This window comes from Chinchilla lanigera, unplaced genomic scaffold, assembly GCF_000276665.1.
Source record: "Chinchilla lanigera isolate Chin_1 unplaced genomic scaffold, ChiLan1.0 scaffold00033, whole genome shotgun sequence".
Taxonomy (NCBI): domain Eukaryota; kingdom Metazoa; phylum Chordata; class Mammalia; order Rodentia; family Chinchillidae; genus Chinchilla; species Chinchilla lanigera.
The window spans coordinates 21,357,434-21,376,644 of NW_004955434.1; the positions used below are offsets into that span (position 1 = coordinate 21,357,434).

General features: G+C 44.4%; 1 protein-coding gene across 2 annotated transcripts in view; it reads left to right on the forward strand.

Moving 5' to 3' along the window:
• Adamtsl1 (ADAMTS-like 1) overlaps positions 1-19,211 on the forward strand; it is a 462,751-nt gene that overhangs the window by 427,865 nt on the left and 15,675 nt on the right. For both annotated transcript variants that reach the window (XM_005388722.1, XM_005388721.2), the window contains exons 24-26: positions 8,354-8,566; positions 10,322-10,502; positions 13,173-13,380. In XM_005388722.1, coding sequence (XP_005388779.1) covers positions 8,354-8,566; positions 10,322-10,502; positions 13,173-13,380 — 602 coding nt within the window. The remainder of the gene's footprint in view (positions 1-8,353; positions 8,567-10,321; positions 10,503-13,172; positions 13,381-19,211) is intronic.

Below are 19,211 nucleotides of genomic sequence, written 5' to 3' on the forward strand. Positions count from 1 at the left end.
GGGATAACCACCAGCTTCTGCCTGTACAGCAGGCGAAGGCGGCTGGAGTGGAGGGTGACGGCAGTGCAAATGAAAGCACTTGCTGTCTTCAGCAGAACTGAATGAAGGAAGCTGAACCGGCAAGAATTTCTGAGTTGAGCAGATTATAAAATATTTGGGAATTGTTTCAAAAATCAGTGTTGTTTGGTTTTAACTTACTAAAACCTTACAGAAAAAGCATAGCCCTAAATAAGTAGAATATCTAAAAAGTGATTGGACACCGAGTCACTCCTCGAGATCAATGATTTAAACAATGTGAACACCTTTAAAACTATAAATAATGTCGCACACGAAGTAAAGAGTGCAATGACCCCAGCCCTCATCAGCCAGCTTCAACAAACATTCTGCCACTCTTGTTTCGTGCGCACTTCCACCCACCACCCCCTCTGTCTCTACTCAAGTATCCTCTTAAGTAAATGTGTATATCTTGAAATGAACAAATCTTAACTGTACAATTTTAACAGATATGCCCATAAAGCCATTCTTATCTAACAGACTTTGGACCATTTCTCTACCTTTGTTTTACTTTGGCTGATTCCTGTTACTACATCTTCAATTTCACTGATCTTTTTCTGTGAGGTGTTTACCCTTCTATTAATCCTATTCCATGAACTCTTTATTTCAGAAAGTCTACACTGGAGCTGGGGGTGTACAGTGCTCACGTAGCATGCACACAAGTGCGGATGAGATCCACAGCACTACCAACAAATGAACAGAGTATATTTCATCCATAAAACTTTGATTCATTTTGTAGCTTCCACTTTCTTCCTCAGTATATGCATATTTTCCTTTAAACATTTAAACATTCCAATAGCAAATTGTAATATTCTTGTCTTCTGGTTCAGTCATCGTTATTTCTGGACCTGTTTTCATTAACAGATTCTTGTCCCAGTTATGCATCACACATTTTCTTGCTCCTTGGCCAATCAAGAAATATTGTCTATATATTGTTTATATATTTTACAGTACAGCTTTTAAATCTTCTGTATTTTGTTACCTTCCTCTCAAGATTGTTAGATTTCCTTCTGTCAGTCAGTCATTTAAATTCCAATTTGATTTTCTTATGCATAGTCAGGCAGGTCTAGGGTACCTTCACCCTGAGGATTTTCTTATGCTTAGTCAGGCAGGTCTAGGGTACCTTCACCCTAAGGCTTTTCTGGGTTCTCCGCTGAATGCACCCAGGGATCCACTGAAAACACCGCCTTCTACCTGGTCAACACTCAAAGGGCTTTCTGTCTAACTTGCAATTTGGAAAATACTAAGCCCACAGTTTCCTCATTTCCATCATTCAGTCTTACAGAGTTTAACCCCTGAGTATACACATCTTCCACTGGGTGAAGACTCAAGAGGAATTTATGCAGATTTCTGTAGGTTTTTTTCTATCTACCACCCCTATTTTTTTGAATTCTCAACAACTTCCAGTTGCCTCAGCATCTTTAAACTCTATTATTTAGTTCACCAATTTGTCTAGGCCACTGCGCTCTGCTTTGGGATAGCTGTCTGTTGTTAGCTGAACTATGAACATAACCCCCCAAAAGATGTTGAAATCCTAATTCCAGTACCTGTGAATATGCTCTTATTTGGAAATAGGACCTTGTAAATCATCAAGTTAACATGAATTCATTAAGCTGGGCCCTAATCCAGTATGACTACTACTCTTACACAAAGGTGACATTTAGATGTAGAGACACACATGCTCTCATGGGAGACCACCACATGAACATGGACACAGAGATCTCTGCCTATCTTAATCCTACATAGCCTCCATATATAATGCGTCTTCCATGAGCTCTTCACTGGCATAGTCCTGCTCCACTCTGCGTTAACCCAGGCGATACAGATGACTTAGTTATGCAGGAGAGCGGAAAAAACGGAGAGGATAATGAGTTTGAGAAATCTTAGTGCCTAAAAGCCCTTTAAAGATCATCTCATCAGAGCCTCACTATAGCTCAAAGATCATCAAATGTTCTCATGTACAAATTAGAAAACTGAAGCCAGAGAACCTATCCAAACCTGAGTCTCCCTGAGAAACATGAATCTGCAACTGAACACAAAAGTAACAAAACTGGGTTTCTTGCTAAAACCTTCCAAAACCTCAGCTTCACTCAACAACTTCACGAGCAGGGTGGAAGGCCGTAGGCTAAGACCCAAGTCCCAGGTGAGCCAAGATGTGTCCTGGCCGCTCACTGTGGCCTCTGACTCCAGGAAAAAGGGAGGATTGTGAATGAAATCCTTAACAAATACACCTCCTATTTAGCTGGCTAAGGACTGGGACACCCAGGTAAGTGACTTCATCAGCCACAGAGAACAGCCTGAGGCTGCTAGCCCTCTTTTTTCTGTCTAAATACTCTCAGAGAATCAATCCTGATGGACCTGGGAAAATGATTAGGGGGTAATATGAAAGATTCCTTGGCTGAATAGCTCCTGTTTGGCTGGGAGTAGCAAGTTTCTTACTTATCTGCTTAGAATCTAGTCAACCTCAGCCGGGCTCTGTCCAGACTAACCAAAAAATATTTTGGAGCATGTGTCCAAATTCCATTCCTTGTAAGGCTGAATAATATTCCATCAAACATATATTTCACATATAATGCTGCAGTGAGTGCGGTATTCGGATACATTTTGAGTCCCTGCTTTCAATTCTTTTGGAAGTGGAATTGGTAGACTGTATGGTAATTGTTTAATTTTTTGAGGAACGGCCACAGTTGTCCTCAGGAGCTGCTCAGTTTTAACTCCTACTAGCAATGCACAGAGATTTCGGTTTCTCCACATTTTGCAAATATTTGTTTTATAATAGTTGACCCAGTGAGTGTGATGGAGTAACTTGAGATTTTGATTTGCATTGCCTAAAGATTAGTTGAACATCTTTTTGTATCTTTATTGTACATTTGTGTATCTTCTTTTGAGTAATAGCTGCTCATGTCCTTTGTCCACTTTCTGAGTGTTTTTTTTTTTTGTTATGAGTTCTGAGTTCTTTTGAAAATCTACATATTAATCCTTTATAAGGTCTATGACTTGCAAATAATTCTCTCAATCTGTGGGTTGCCTTTTTATTTACTTGATAGTGTCCTATAATGTAGAAAGGGTTTTTGATATTTTCTTTTTTTTTTTATTTTAAAGAGTAAAAAAGGACAACAGTAATAGAGGGGCTTACTGAATTACAGACAAAGTGGTAGGAAATTATTAATGGTTGTTGTTTTACATATTGTAATCTACAAGATAGTTTCTCAGGAAAACAAATAGACAAATAATAGTGAGTTACAGACAAAAGTGATAGGTTATTATCAATGGTTGTTGTACAATACTTTGGTATCTTCAAAGTGGTTTCTAAAGAAAATAAATAGAGCTATACATGAGTGACCAATTGAATAATCATTGACTATTCTCAATGGTTGTTGTAGGAAACACATAGTAATAAACATATATCCATTTATGAAATAACATAGGAACAATACAAACATTACAGAGTTATGAACAAATTCATAGGAAAATATCAGTGGCTGCTGTAACACATGGTGGTATCTTCAAAGTGGTTTCTCAGGAAGACAGAGATATGCAAGAAAGATCTAACAAGTAGTTACAGCCTGATGGTTGTGAAAAATAGCATATTACCTCCTTACCAGTGACTCCTTTCACCGAGGTGTGACAGCTGGAAGGAAGGCCAGGATTGAAAAGAAGGACCAAGTGACTTGCACCTGTGTCTAGCAACAGGCTGTTTTCTTTTTCCTCTATAGTCATGATTACCTGGGGCTCCTCCATGGAGATGACAGTCTGGCCAGAGGGAGAAGGCACAGTATGCCCTGGGCCCCCTCATTCCTGTTGGACTACCTGGTAGGATGGGTCTGAGCTCTGGGGCCTCCGCTTCAGAGGGCAGACTGATCTCCAGTGGTCACCTTTGCATTCAGGGCATGGCCCAAGGGGCTTCTTAGGGCAGTTCCTCTTGAGGTGGCCTGGCTTTTAACAGTGGTAGCAGATGAATGCTGTCATTGAGTTCTTCTTGGGGCCCCGAGAATCAGACTTAGGGTCTATTTCTCTTAGTGCTGCAGCAAAAGCAGCTGCTTTTTCTCGGTCTCTTTGTTTTCTCTCCTTGGCCTCCTCCTCATCCTGGCTATAGAATACTGAGGAGGCAATTCTTACTAACATCTCAAGTGAGCCATCTGGGGTGAAAGCCATTTTTTGTAGCTTTTTCTCTCCAGCCTCCCATCGCGTTGGGACCCCACAACCAGTTAGTGTCCTCTCCCCAACTGTCAGCACAGGCAGCAGGAATCTTGCTGCAGGCCTCTCCAGAGCTCCATGTGCTCCTCCACCACAGCCTGTACTGTCAGGGGAAGAATGGCTTGGGGGGGGGGCGGTCTCCCCAGGTATTGTGCAAGGTCTCCCTGGTTTCCAGCTTCTGAACAGCTCTCATGACCCCAGTCAACTAGACATCTGAGTCTTTGGGCATAGCCTGTATTCTCATGTTCTCCGAGTCCTTGTTCAGCAGCTGCTCCTCCACTGACTCTGGACCTTTCTGGTTCTCAACCTCAGGGGCAAGAGAGACCCATTGTGTGGCATGTATTCCCAAGGGTTTCTCCATGTTGGGATGATTCATGCATGTCCCCAGGCAGGCCTGCATGGCCAGCACATGGAGGGCCAATTGTGTCATTGCTTCTCTATGCCATGATAATTCTCGACCACACGGTGGTGGCTGGTATAGGGGCTGGCACTGTGCACACCAGTGTGCACTGCTGCACAACTTTCCAGGTGCCGACTGCCTGCCTCCCAGGTGCCTGAGCAGCTAGGGTGCGGCCCAAAGGCTGGGGCTCCCCACCACGTGGCTTCCCGGGCACCAACTGCCTCCCAGGTGCTTGCATGGCTAGGGTACGGCCCAAAGTCCTGCACTGCCTGCCACATGGCTTCCCAGGCACAGGCGGCCTGCCTCCCGGACACCTGCGAGGCTTGGGTCTGGCCCAAAGGCTGGCGCTCCCCACCGCCCGGCTTCCCAAGAGCCGACTGCCCACCTCCCGGGCACCTGCACAGCTCGGCGCTCGCCTGAAGGCCAGCGCTCCCCACCACATGGCTTCCCAGGCACAGGCGGCCCGCCTCCCAGGTACTTGCATGGCTCGGGTCCAGCCCAAAGGCCGGCGTTCCCTGCTGTATGACTTCCCGGGCTATTTTCTTTTATTACGTAGATTTTAGTGTTTTATCTAAGAAATCATTGCCAAACCCAAATTAAGGTTTCTCCCTATGTTCTCTTCTAAGTTTTGTACTGTTACCTCTTCTGTTTAGGTCTTAATCCACTTTTAGTTTATTTTTGTATGTGTTGTAAGATTAGGGTCCAAATTCACTTGGTTGCTATGGATATCCAGTTTTCTAGCACTGTTTGTCAAAAGGACTGTCCTTTCCCCAGCCCCCATTGGACAGTTTGGCACCCTTATAGAAGAGCATTTGACTACATCTTTAAGGTCTACCCTCTGCCATTTGTCATGTGTCTGCTTTTATACCAGTACCATATTGTCTTACTATGACTTTATAGTAACCTTTAAATTCAGGAAGTATGAGTCCTCTTTCTTATTTTTTTTTTTTTAAGATTGTTTTTCCTATTTTGGCTCTCTTGAGACTCTATGTGAATTTTAGGATGAGATTTTTTTTTTATTTTCAAAATATGTCAAAGCGATTTTGATTGGGATGGCACTGATTCTGTAGCTCACTTTAGTAAAACTGACACCACAACAACATTAAGTCTTCTAATCCATGAACATCAATGTCCTTACATTTACTTATGACTTTTTAATTTCAGCAGTGTAATGTTTAATGTGTAGGTCTTTCTCCTCTGTCTTAGTGTTGAGCTTCTGTAACACAATACCTGAGATAGGATCGTTTACAATGAACAGAAGTTCATCAGCTATGTTCTGGGGGCTGGGAAGTATACCATAAAGGTGCCAGAAGTTTAGCTGTTCTGATTTCAAGGTAGTGCTTTGAATGTTCTGTCCTCTGCACAGAAATAGTGCTTTGTCTTGTGTGCTGTGGTGGAAGGCAGAAGGGTAAAGAGACAGAAAGCAGTCAAGCTCACCCTTTGGTAATGGCATTAATACCATCCTTCAAGGCATAGCCCTTGTGCCCTAATCACCTCCCAAAGGTCCCATCTTTTAATACTGTTACCATAGCAGTTAAATTTTAAAATTACTTTTGGGGGGAACAGACATTAAACCATGGCAGCCTGCTTGGTTAAGTTTATTCCTAAGTATTTTATTCTTTTGGGTGTGGTTATAAATTATTATAAGTGAAATTACCTTCTTAATTTTCTTTCCCAGATATTCACTATAACAATAATATCTGTCTCATTTTATTAGCCAAAGAAGTCACATGATCACACCCAAAGTCCACAGGGGAAAACACAGGCCATCCATTCTGGGCAGGCACTGCAGGGGCACACAGCAAAATGAGTGGGTGCAGAGAGGAGGAAGAACTGGGTCCTGTAACACTACACCCTCTGCTGAGCTACTGAGGGTCAATTTAAGGATTTTTTTTCCCAGTCTCCTTTTTCAAAATGATCTGCTCCCATCCTCTCACTGTACACCAACTACCTCAGGAAGATGGCAGAAAAAGACGAGGAAATAAGAAGTGGACAACAGCAAGGTGAGACAGAAAGGACGTAGGTGAGCCGCTGGTACGCAGTGGGACAAAGAGCAGGTACAGAGGAAACAAGAGTCAGGTGTCAGGAGCCCGGCCCGTGACCTTAACTCTTACAGCACCTCCAGGCCTCAGTTTTCTTGTCTGGTGGTCAGCTAGGTAATCTCTAAGGAACTCTCCTGGGGTAACCCTCCCACCTTGTACAAATTTTAACAGTACTTCCCTTGAATGAAAGCCACTATTAGAAAGTCTGTTCTCTCTGTAGATGTATGGGACCTGTGTAACCATGCAAGTGGCCATTCTAGCCCATCCAGGGTGCTGTAGCAAAGATACCATAAGCTGCATAAACCAATGGTCACATAGGATAGAAAGAGCAGGCAGCAACCTATTGTCAGGCGAGCATGACAACCTCTACAAGAAGGAAGCCCACGAGGGTCCTTTTGGAAGGGCGTTAACACCGTTCTTGAGGGCAGAGCCCTTGTGACTTCCCAAAGGTTCTACCTTCTAATACCATCACCTTGGCAATTAGGATTCAACATACAAACTCACAGGGGAAGCAACATTCAGATCATAACACCACTGTCATGTATCATAGAACTCCTCATTTTCTATCTTACATCCCAGGATGACTAGTTGACTAGTGTGCTTTCTTTAAAACAAAGAAGTCCTATATTAGTTGGGTTCTCCTTGAAGCAATAATGTAGTCTTAACGATCTTCACTGTCCCCAGAGCAGAATAAGAGACATTTTTTCTTACTGAACTGAGGAGAAACCTCCAGTATGTATAATTCTTAGTGATTTAACATGTACTTTTAAATTTCCAATAAATTTTCTATGGAAGCTAAGTCATTAGGGCAACAGCAACAAATTAAGCAAGTAGTCCAAATTTAAAAGTGATGTTTTTTCTCACCGTGGCAATCTGTTTATCTTACCAATTCCATGCAGCAAACATTCGGGTGTTCACAGTATTTCAATTTAATATCCTGGAATTCTAATGTATCAAAAAATGTTCAGTGACTATGTGGATAAGCATAATACTGTATATGTCCAATTCATGCTTTATAAAAGTTTTCAAAAGACCAGGGCTCTTAATTTATAGAGAAATTAGATCAGTGTTTAAATTTGTTTTCCTAGTCTGTTGAAAAATTTTGACTTCAGAAATCAAAATTGAGGCTGGGAATATAGTTCAGTGGCACAAGCATCTGCCTGGTAAGTGCAAGGTCCTGAGTTCAATTCCCAATACAAAAAAGAAAAAGAAATCAAAATTGAGTAAAATGAGGCAGATATTAGACTTGCACCAATAGAGTTTGATTAACTATTACAATAGTTAATCAAACTTTTTTCCACCATACTTCATGTGAAACAGCAGGGTTTTTTTCTGAATAAAATTAGTATAGGACTAATTTGGAAAATGTTCAATGAATGAATATTAATCATATCATTTTTTAGTTAGTACAGGGACACACAAAGAAATAGGCACTGTGTATTCTCTAAGAATTGTTACTCAACTGAGTAAATAACAGTCACCCTCGCATAAGCCCAGAGAAGAAGAGCGTCTCTTGTTTGCTGGGGAACAGCAAACATGAAAACGCCGTGGGTAAGGCATGTTGTGTGTGGTCTGCAGAGCCATGCAGACACGGACCCAGCCCGCCGGGAACGGTCCTTTCTGCCTCCGCTGACTTCTTGCTTCTTCTCTTCCCTCTCAGGCTGCCCAGTCACCGGCCACCCCACACCCAACATCACCTGGTTCCACGGCGGTCAGCCCATTGCCACTGCCCCGGGACTGGCGCATCGCATCTTAGCCGCTGGACAGATCCTGCAGGTCGCAAACCTCAGTGCTGGGTCACAAGGAGAGTTCAGCTGCCTCGCTCAGAATGAGGCAGGGCTGCTCACACAGAAGGCGTCTCTCGTGGTCCAAGGTGAGAAGCCCCACAGACGTGGGTGTTAGACTGGTTTACAAAAGAGCACCTACCTGGGAACCTAACTCTGTAGTGAAACAAGGTGGTTTCTGACCTCCAGCGCTACCCAGGGCGTAGAAACCGATGCCGAACCATGTTTGCAGGCAGTGTGACGTCCTTCTGCCAATATCCGCAGCTTTTCAGAGGAGCACCCAGGCCCATCCCCGCCGACCCTGCAAAAGTCAGTGCTGCCTGGTCAGCGGGTTCTGCTCACAACGTTGCTGTTGCCCAGGCTCAAGTAACCATCACAATTTATCAAAGCTGGATTTTTCCTGTGCCGGTTTAACCAGCACCGGAGAGGCCCTGAGCACACGCGGCAGCCTGTCTTAAAGGGCGAGCTTTCTCTGCCGGATCAGTTTAAAAAACCAAAATTGGGCACAGTGGAGCACAGCTGTAATCCCAGTACTAGGGAAGCTGGAGCAGGAGAACTGTCAGGCGTCCAGCCTAAGTAAGCTACGTAGTCAGTTTAAGGCCACCTGAACTACATACTGAGACTCACTCTCTCTCAAAAAGAAAACTACCCAGAACTAAAGAACAACCTCTTGGTTCTAACGGTTTGATTAAAGTTCCCACACTGCCTTCTTCCCGGGGGATGGGGCTGTTGCAATGGCGGCCTAATGTTCTAAACAGTCCTCAGCAGCAGTCACTCGCTGAGGGCTCCCAGGCACCTTCCCGCTGGCCTGGCAAAGAGCGGCCTGAGACTCCTGTGCTGTCCAGGGACACGGGCAGGGCCTGGCCTGCGCTGCCCCAGAAGCAGCTGTGAACGAGCTCAGAGCCGCGGGAAGACAGCCTAAACTGGCCTCTTACAGAAACCAGGGGCAGCCTTTGAGTTCTCCACGGGCTGGCTCTGTGAGCCGTATGTGATACTGCTAAGGAAAGTGACATCCTACTGCGTATGTTCCAGAATGGGGGATCTGAGAGAAGGCCCAGAGTGTTGGTAAAGGAGGGAGACCAGAGAGAGATACTCCTGAGCACATGGGTTTCCTCTTAAGTGCACTCCCCTGCCGTATGCTTTCCAGACAGGAAAACAAATGTTCCATTTTCTTACCAGCCGGCTAGTCTCTGCTGAACACCAGAATACAGGGCCCGTCTGTGACTTTTGTGATACACAAGCACTTGCAAATAAGCACTCAGAATTTACTAGCCACGTTCATCTTTAACAGCTTTTCAAGCACTGAGTCCCAGACCTCCAAAGAAATCTGCTTTTTCACTGACATCACTGTCTCACGTAGAGAACTCTCTGGATAGGCTGCTTTCGGTAACATTTACAAAACGAGTCCACCCTTCTAAATATGGTTCAATTTCTGATATATTTACACCTCTCTGTAGACAAATAAAGTCACTTTCTGGTAAATGAACAAGAAAAACGTACTTTCGCAAGTGTGGTTAAAAATAAGGAGAGCTACGGGTCTCAAGTACTCTCTGTGTCTGCCTAGGCAAGGCCCTGCGCTTTCCTGCTACCCAGGCCTCACTGGATTTGACGTGGGGAGGGCTGTCGGTGTCACCCTGCGCTCAGGAGGCCCCAGGCCTTGCCCAGAGGGGTTGGCAGAGCCCTCCGATACTAGTACCTCGCCCACGGCCATACCACCCCAAGGCCGATCTCTCTGACAAGAGCACCTCTCCCTCAGCCACAGCCTCTCCCACCCGTCCCCCTCCCGCTCCCGCACAGAAGGAACCGAGCGGGGCACTAACGCCGCCCTCTCTCCTCCCTGGCAGATTACTGGTGGTCTGTGGACAGGCTGGCCCCCTGCTCGGCCTCCTGCGGTAACAGAGGGGTGCAGCAGCCTCGCCTCAGGTGTCTGCTGAACAGCACAGAGGTCGGCCCCGAGCGCTGCTCAGGGAAGGCTCGCCCGGCCGTGCAGCCCACCGCCTGCAACCGGAGGGACTGCCCTTCCCGGTGAGTGCCGCGCCCGCCCCCAGCCCTGCGGGCGGCAGCAGCGCGGGGAGCTGAGGTGTGCTCCGAGCAAGCGAGGCTCCTCGCTGCCTCCGTCCTCTGCGCGCCGGTGGCTGCCTGGCCCTCCCGAGCGCCCGAGAGGCTGCGAGCCACTCAGCAAGAGGCGCATGCCAGGCCTGGGCCACAGACCGCGCCCGTCCTGCTGCCCGCCTCTGGCCCCCGGGCTGTCTGCGAGAGAAAGAGTGCTCTCCGCTGAAGTGCTGAGGGGGCAGGTTAGGAGACTCTGCCCAGCCCTCTCTCCTTCTGTCTCACTCTGCATGCCTGTGCTACCCACTCCCGCAGTGTAGCTGAGGAAATCCCATCTTCTTTGCCGCAATCGGCTGTATCTCACTAAGGTTGGAGTAAGTCTCCAGTGTCCATAACTACCTTCACTTTGGATACACACTCCCTGCACTGGGGCCCTTATTTGACCTGGGTGACATTCAGCGCCTCCGTCTCTTAGATCTTCGTCATGCTTGGAGAAGCCAAGTCCCCCCGAGCATGTCCCGCGCCCCCATCAGTCTTTAGGCAGCCGCTGAAGGGATAATGGATGGGCTCGGGGCTGGCATCGGCAGGGGCTCTGAGCCTGGGGAGACTTGGCTCAGCCAGCGGTGCCCCTTCGCGCCCTACCTGCAGGACTCCCACACACCCTCAGGCAGCCACTCTGTGCTTTGCCAGCTGAGCCAGAGGGAGCAGCCGAAACCAGGAGACCGCGTGAAACATGAAACACGCTCATTAATATCAGCAGTGTGACGTGCTGACAGGGAGGTTTCCATGGAAATGATTAATGTCCTTTCACACCTTTCCTGAACGGTAACACGGCCCATGCCTCTCCTTGCTCAGAACCCCACCTCGCTCCTGAAAAAAAAGTCACTGAAATGTATATCTAAAAAGAAATGTTGATTGAAATGCAGTTCTGACGTTCACCAGGGACATGAGAGGCTGGAAGGCGGCCCTCGCTGAGCCGTGCGAAATGGAGAGGCGCTCTGTGACGTGCCAGGAGCGTTTTGATTTGAGCTGGTAATGGTCAGAGTCAGTCAGCCTAATTTACCTCTGCAAATGGAATAATCATGGCGATGTCCTCTCCAGTCTCAAAGCCCCCAGGAGTTTCAAACCCCACACGCCTGCTTCCTAAGTGTCTCTGCGCTGGGGGTTGCTCCAGGGCAAAGGGGCAGGGAAACTGACACAAAACTCAGTAAGTCACAGACCCAGATGCGGGAGGGATTTGCTCCCCTTCCCACAGCAGGCCTCTCTGAAGCCAGATGTGCACCATTTCACCAGGAAGTAGCCTTGGATTCACCTTCGGCAGGTCTTCCTGCCTAGCTTCTTGGGCAGGTTAGCATCCTTCTTTGTATCTTTCCTGACAGTCTTTCTAGATAGAACACCTACTTCTGTCAGTTCATGTTGGGTAAATTCTCTACCACACATGCTTCTTCTGTTTGTTTTTTTATTTTCCTCTAGTACATGAAGTGGCTCAACAGTACGACCTCCCTCGTTACTTTTCTGTAACTACCCCCGCCCCTTCTCTTTGCGAACTGCCCCGGATACACAGGAAACTCCCAATATGCCTGTATATGGACTTAGAACTTCACAGTACTCCTCCGCTTTATGAGAAAAGCCCTTTTGCTCTATTCCTGTGAAGTCTCACTTCTGGACACTCAGACTGTAGCTGAAGCCTAACATTCTGGAAACAAATATTTTTATCGCATATGTAACACAGGTATATAAACTTAAAAGACGGATTCATGGATGTGGAAAATTGCCCCAGGAACCTGAAAGGAACTTTTTATGTTTCTGAAAGACTAAAGAAACCAAACAGAACATAGGCTAAGGTGAAATAAAGTACAGAATACTACCAGACAAAACCTTCCGTGAGACCCCAGTCAAGAGGTGACAGAGGTTTGGCTCTGACTTCCCCGGGAAGCTGTCCCTGCTCTCATACTAGAAAGCAACAGACCCGCAGAGCAGTATAAGCAGCAAAAAGACTGTCTCCGGAGCAGTCTGTCCGCAGTCTCACAGCCTTTGGGCAGTAAGCAACTGACCCTCAGAATACTCCTGTAGGGCGTACTTTCCGGGGCAATGTCCTAAGTATATCAGTTTCCTGAGGCTGCCATAACCAATCGCCACAAACAGTAGCTTAAAATGACAAAAGTTTCTTCTGTCACCATGCTGAAGGTCAGAAGGAAGAACATCAAGGTGTCAGCAGGACCCTGCCCCCTGCAGAAGATATAGGAGTCGATCTGCTCCTTGGTCCCTTCCACTTTCCAGGGCCTCTAAGTGTTCCTTGGCTTGTGTACAACTCCACCTCCTGCTCCTTGGTCACTGCCCTCCTCCTCCTCTTCCCTGTGTGTTCTCTCTCTGCCTTTCTCGTGTAAGATGACCCCAAGATCCACCTACATAATTTCATCTCGCCGTCCTTAACTATGACTACAAAGACCATTTTTGCAAATACAGTAACACAGATCCAGGCTCTGACATATCTTTTGGGGGAGCTGTTCTTCAGGCTACCTTTCCAAGTAAATATTGTGAAAACGGCCATGGCCTCACATTAGCTTCTGTGTGGTGACAGGGAAGTGCAAGGCTCCTTTCCCAGCACCCCTCCGGGACCCCCCTGACACTCCTACCACTCCTCAGGTGGATGGTGACTTCCTGGTCTGCCTGTACCCGGAGCTGTGGTGGAGGCATCCAGACCCGCCGGGTGACCTGTCAGAAGCTGAAGGCCTCTGGGCTCTCCACCCCCGCGTCCAATGACTTGTGCACGCAGCATGCCAAACGCCCTGTGGACACCCAAGCTTGCAACCAACAGCTGTGTGTGGAGTGGGCCTTCTCCAGCTGGGGCCAGGTAAGGGCTCAGGAGGTTTCTATTTGAAAAATGAATCTGAAGGTGTACACTGGGCCACCATAGGAAGTCAAATGCCACTACTGCCACCTCTTCTGTGACAACTGTTTTTCACATTCCCCTCTAACGCCACCAATATCGTTCCTAAAGCCCAGAGTTTCTGATCGTTCTCTCCAACATTAACACACCAGTTACTTTTTTCTTTCAATTTCCCTCCGCCCTGAGGCTTCCGGCTCTCAGGTCATCTGTGAGCCCTCAGGCACCCGCCTCAGCTTCACAGTCCTTAGAGCCAGCCTGCTCACTGGCTGTGGTGGGGATGGTGATAGAAAGTTCCGTGTTTCCTGGGTCAGGGGCTTTCAAAGAGTTGCATACTTACATTCCCTGGGGAAACTTCTTTAAATAGCCCTTGTCCAGACTGTACCTCCCAGAGAGCAAAGTCAGTAGCTCTGGGGTGGGAGCCAAGCATGGGTAATTTCTAAAACTTCCCCAGGTGATTCTGATATTTGGGCAGGACAGAGAATCATTGTTCCATGCCAGGAAACGTGGAGGGCTAACCGGCTCACTCTGAAACTAATTCCTTTCTTGATTCCAATCCTAGAGGTTGACATCAAAGTCCCAGGTAAGACCAACACACAGCAGCAGTGGGGATCACATGACCCCAGGAGCTCAGGGATGGGGCCTCCTCTCGATATAGTGGAGGAACCACAGTGATTCTCTTCCATCTGGAGAGGAAAATTCATGCTTGGTTAGGATTTGAGAGAGGAGATCAGCACAAACTGCAGAGTGGGGATGGCGGTTGATCAAGCTGAGCAGTGACAAACGCCGTGCCGTGACAGCAGCTTCCCAGGCATTGTGGGGTCACTGTTCGGTTCTCATTATTTCTGAACCAAGTAGGACTGAGCACCTGTCAGAAGTTATCATGTCATCAGGTGGGGTTCAAGGAAGTCCCCCCAAAGAGGAAAATAGGGACCTCAACTCGCCCCGATAGATCCTCGATTCATCATGGAAAAGCATTTCAAGACGCATCTGTAAGAGGCATAGGAAGACTTATTAACAGAATCAAAGAAGTACACACTCAGCAAAGGACTACAGGTGCTCAATGGGCAAGGTGCACTACGGTCTGGAGTTGAGGGCATATATGTGATTCTTGGGGTTTCTTCAAGATGGTGACCTAGGGTGTTTATCCTTTGAGTTATTTATTATAGACCTAGTGTCTGCCGGGTTACCCCATTAGTGGACTAAAGCAAAAACTGAAAATCAATTATGTTAACATGCAGACCATTTGCATGTGTTTGAAATTTAGAGAGATGGCACCCAATTAATATTGCTTTTTGAGGGTACAAGTCCGTGAAATATGTGGATTTATAGTATTGAAAGTAAGCCATTAGCCAAATGGATGGACTTACTGTATCTCTAAGACCCTCAGGAATTCGGGAGGAGTCTAGAAGGGGAAAAAGGTCTACAGGTGAAAAAGGAATTGTAACCTTGGTTAACTTTGACTATGTCTTGAAGACACAATTTTCTCAAAATTATAATTTTTGTCTCCTTTCTACCTATATTTCTTCTATCATACCTCAATTAGAGGCTTAGGTTTTCCCCAGTCCATGTGGCTAAGGACTCTATTAAACATAGAACAGTTGTCCCACTTATATCATCCTGCTACTATTTTAGAAGTTGGCACCAAAGTAAATCAGGTGTGGCGTTTTTGAGGTAAATGATACAACTGTATAGAATGCTTCTTCAAAAGCGTGTGTTCAAAGTCCCCTGGAACCCTACCTGGCATGTGAGAACTGCTTGCCAAGGCTGCTTAGGTCATCCCCAACAACCACGTGGCAAATACCAGGGCAGTTTATTTCTCTTACTAGGCTGTTAGTCCCTGGTCTTTGAAGAGTACAGGTTCCAGGCTTTCTGTTGCTTATGTCCAATGTTCCTCCATAGCTACTCATCGCAGTCTGCTTCTTTGGTTCTTCTTTATTGCCTATATCTTTTCTGCTCATGACAGAGTAAAACTAGAAGTCAGAAAAAAGAAACTTTAGCAATTATACCAATGCATGGCTACTGAACAACACATATTTGAATGAATACTGGGAGAGTGAATGAGTCTGATGAGAAATTGTTACAGACATTTCAGCATATTAAACAGTTAAAGGCATAGATCTGGAACTTAAAATACAGATATGCCAACCATTGTCAGTTTAGCAGCCAACACTATTCAAGGGGTGACTGGGAGTCATAGATGGGATCACCTTGGAAGAGGAAAAGCATGATGTGAGGAAAAAGCACAAACCATAATGCTAGGAAAACCTAGTTAAACTGTGGGAGGAAAATAGAGAAAAAGATAACCTATCATGTAGGAAAACATCTTAAAAATAGATTCATAGTAAAGGAGCTTTTTCCCTAAAGAAGGGTCAATATCAAAATTCAGAGGAGCAAACACAATGCCAAATAAGTGCGGACCAGCACTTACAGGACCTTGATGACAGGCAGCCACTGGCGACCCTGCGGAGGGTGACATCAGTGTGGATGTGGCACTGATGTCAGACCAGCAATGAACTAAGCACAAGTGGGAGTGGGGGGACAGCGCCGCAAGGGGCGCGTCACACCTCTAAGTATTTTCAGTTACTGTCGAAGGACATTAGCCAGTGAAAATCTAGAAAACCCCAATACTTGTTTCTCCACAGAAACAGCAAAAGCTGCCAATAAGTGACTGAACTAAACAGGAACTCTGACAAAGAGCCAAATGTCTATAAAAACCAAGTAAATACCAAATGGGGGGCACCTCCAAGATGGCAGGAAATGTCACGGCATTGGTACTCACCATGCTCTTCTCAGGGCAGCACGGTCTTCCTCTGAGGGTGATGGCAGGTACTACTCCTAAGAGTTGTGAGAGGACTACAAGCCCCTGATGAATTGAGACAAGAGACTATGGGTACAAACAACAGGCTGCCTCAACTCCCAAGACCCTAAGACTAAGATGTTAAGACACTCAGAGGCCGCCGTGTATATAAGGGAATTGAGACCGCTGAACCAACCTTAAGCTTTCACCTCAGCTTGGAGCAAACCCACCTAATCACTGAAGAACTGCCTCACCACATGACTAGTCTCCAAAACCTGAGAGGTTGCTGTGTTTTCAAAAAAAAAATCACAGAAGTAGAAAAACATAGTATTGGACATACCCAGACGAGGACTTTAAAACAACTGTCTTAATCCAGGTGTGGTGGTGCATGCCTATAATCCCAGCACGTGGGAGGCTGAGGCAAAAGGATTGAGGCCAGCCTGAACTGCATAATGAGGTCCTGTCTTGAAAAAATAAATAAAACTACTATCTTCACTAAGCATTAAAAATGATCAACAGAGACAGAAATTATAAAAGTAACTAATGAGAAACTTTGGAGCTGAAAATACAGTAAATTTAAAACTTCACCAGATGCATTCAAAAGCAGATTTAGCAGGCAGAGGAAAGAGCTACCAAACTGGAAGTCAGAACAATTTACATCATTAAGATTAAGAAAATGAACAGATCCTAAGGGACTTTTCAGACACCTTCAAGTGAACCAATGTACACGTTGTGGAAATTACAGAAGAGACAGAGAAGAGGCTAAGGGATTATCTGAAGAAATAATGGCCCTAAACCCCCAAATTTGATGAAAGATATGAATATACAAATACAAGAAGGTCACTATATCTAAGTAGGATACACCCGGAGAGAGTTACTTCAAGACATACTATAATCAAGCTCTTAAAGAACAAATCCTGAAAGCATCAAGAAAGAAGAAGCAACTCATCTTGTACAAGGGATCTTCAATAACATTATCAACTATGATGTTTTAGCAGGAACCTACAGGACACAAGCAGTGGGATTATACTTAAAGTCCTGAAAAAAAAAAAAGAAACCAATCAAAAATTCAATATCCAATGATAAAAATATGTTATAAACATTGAAACACAATATTTTGTAAGATTAATAGGCACTAATAATAAAAGGGAAGGATGAAAGAATAAAGAATTAAAATAAAAACTAAAACATAGAACTATGAAAGAAACCTACTAAGAAATGAGGGGTTAATACAAAATAACTATAATTTAGCTAATTGACTATTCCTTCAATTTTGTATTTGGACCAATATTGTATAAATAAAAAGAAACCAATTTTGAGATACATGCACTTATCAAAAATGATTAATATCCAGCAAAACCACTCCTGCAAAATGAGGGAGAAATTAAGATACTCCAACATAAAACCAAAGGAGTTTATTGCTACTGTACATGGCTATAAGAAATGCTAAAAGTTGTCCTGGTTAAAATAAGAGGATGTAAATATAGGTTATCATCCCTTTGTGGTTAAATATTACTTCATGTTTACATGTAGCATATTTTGCCCACTAATCTGTTGAATGGCATTCACCATTGATTCTATATCTTAACTCTTGTAAATAGGAGGATAGTATGTTAAGTTAAATAAATCACAGGGATATAGACTAGGGATTACTAGAAGCTGGAAAGGTGGGGAGGGAGATCAAATAACAGGTACCAAAATAATCCCATAGAAGGGACAAGTTCTAGTACTTTATAGCATGATGAGATGACTATAGTTCACATAAACTGTTATGTATTTAGTGAATAAATAGAAGAGCTAGAAACCTCCAAACGTGAAGTACTGATAAAGAGATAGAAACACTACCTTAATTTGATCAGAATATATTATGTACAAGTATTGAAATATCACACCATACCCCATAACTATATACAATTATTGCATTAACCAAAAAATATTTTACAGCAAGCTTGATGCTAACACAGAGTCCCTGGCACCCCTAGTTGTCCCCTACACCAGGAGAAACACTAGCATCATTTCCTTCCATCTGGGGTCACCTCCTCGGCATCCAGTAACCAACTGCTCAACACTTAATTGGATTTTGTCCTTTATCTTCCTTCAAAGTGATAAAGCATTTGTGATGTGTTTCAGAAATTTTTAAAACTTACTTTTTAAAAATCTCTAAGGGGACAGAAATGTTACCTACCTTGATTTAATCATTATACATTGTACATAGATGTCAAATTATCACGCTGTGTCCCATAAGTATGTAGAGTTAAAATGAAAGATGCATAGTAACACCATGCCACATTAAGATATAAAGATTGCCAGTAAAGGCAAATGTGTGGGCAAATATGAAAACTAGTACTATTGTAATTTGATTTGTTGCCCCACTTTTGTTTTTTATGGGGTTTAAAAGACAAAAGCCTAAAAATAATAACTTTTTTTTTTGGTTTTGCATCAATAAAGTCTGGAGAAGAACAGCTATAGAGATGTAGTTTGTATGTGGTTGATGGCAGTGCAAATTAGATTGCTATAATTTTTGGATATGATATAGAATCCCCATGTTAATGACAGGAAAAAATACCTCTAGATTATGCTCAGAGGGAAATTAAAAGAAATAAAAACCTATTACTATAAAAAAAATACAAAAAGTAGTAATGGAATATATTTCTGGTAAACACAAGCCAAAAGAAAGCTGGCATGTCTCTGTACTGACACCTGACAAAGTAGAATATATATTGCTACTGATAAAAGAGCCAGTAAGAGAGTCAATATACCAAAGAGACATAATAATTATGAATATATATGCATGGCATATCAGAGCTCTTTATACTTTAATTTTTTTTTTAAAGAATAAAAGAAGGATAACATAATAATAGGGGGGACTTAGCAAATTACAGACAAAATGGTAGGAAATTATCAATGGTTATCGTTTTACATATTATTGTCTACAAAATAGTTTCTCAGGAAAACAAATAGACAAATAATAGTGAGTTACAGACAAAAGAAGTAGGAG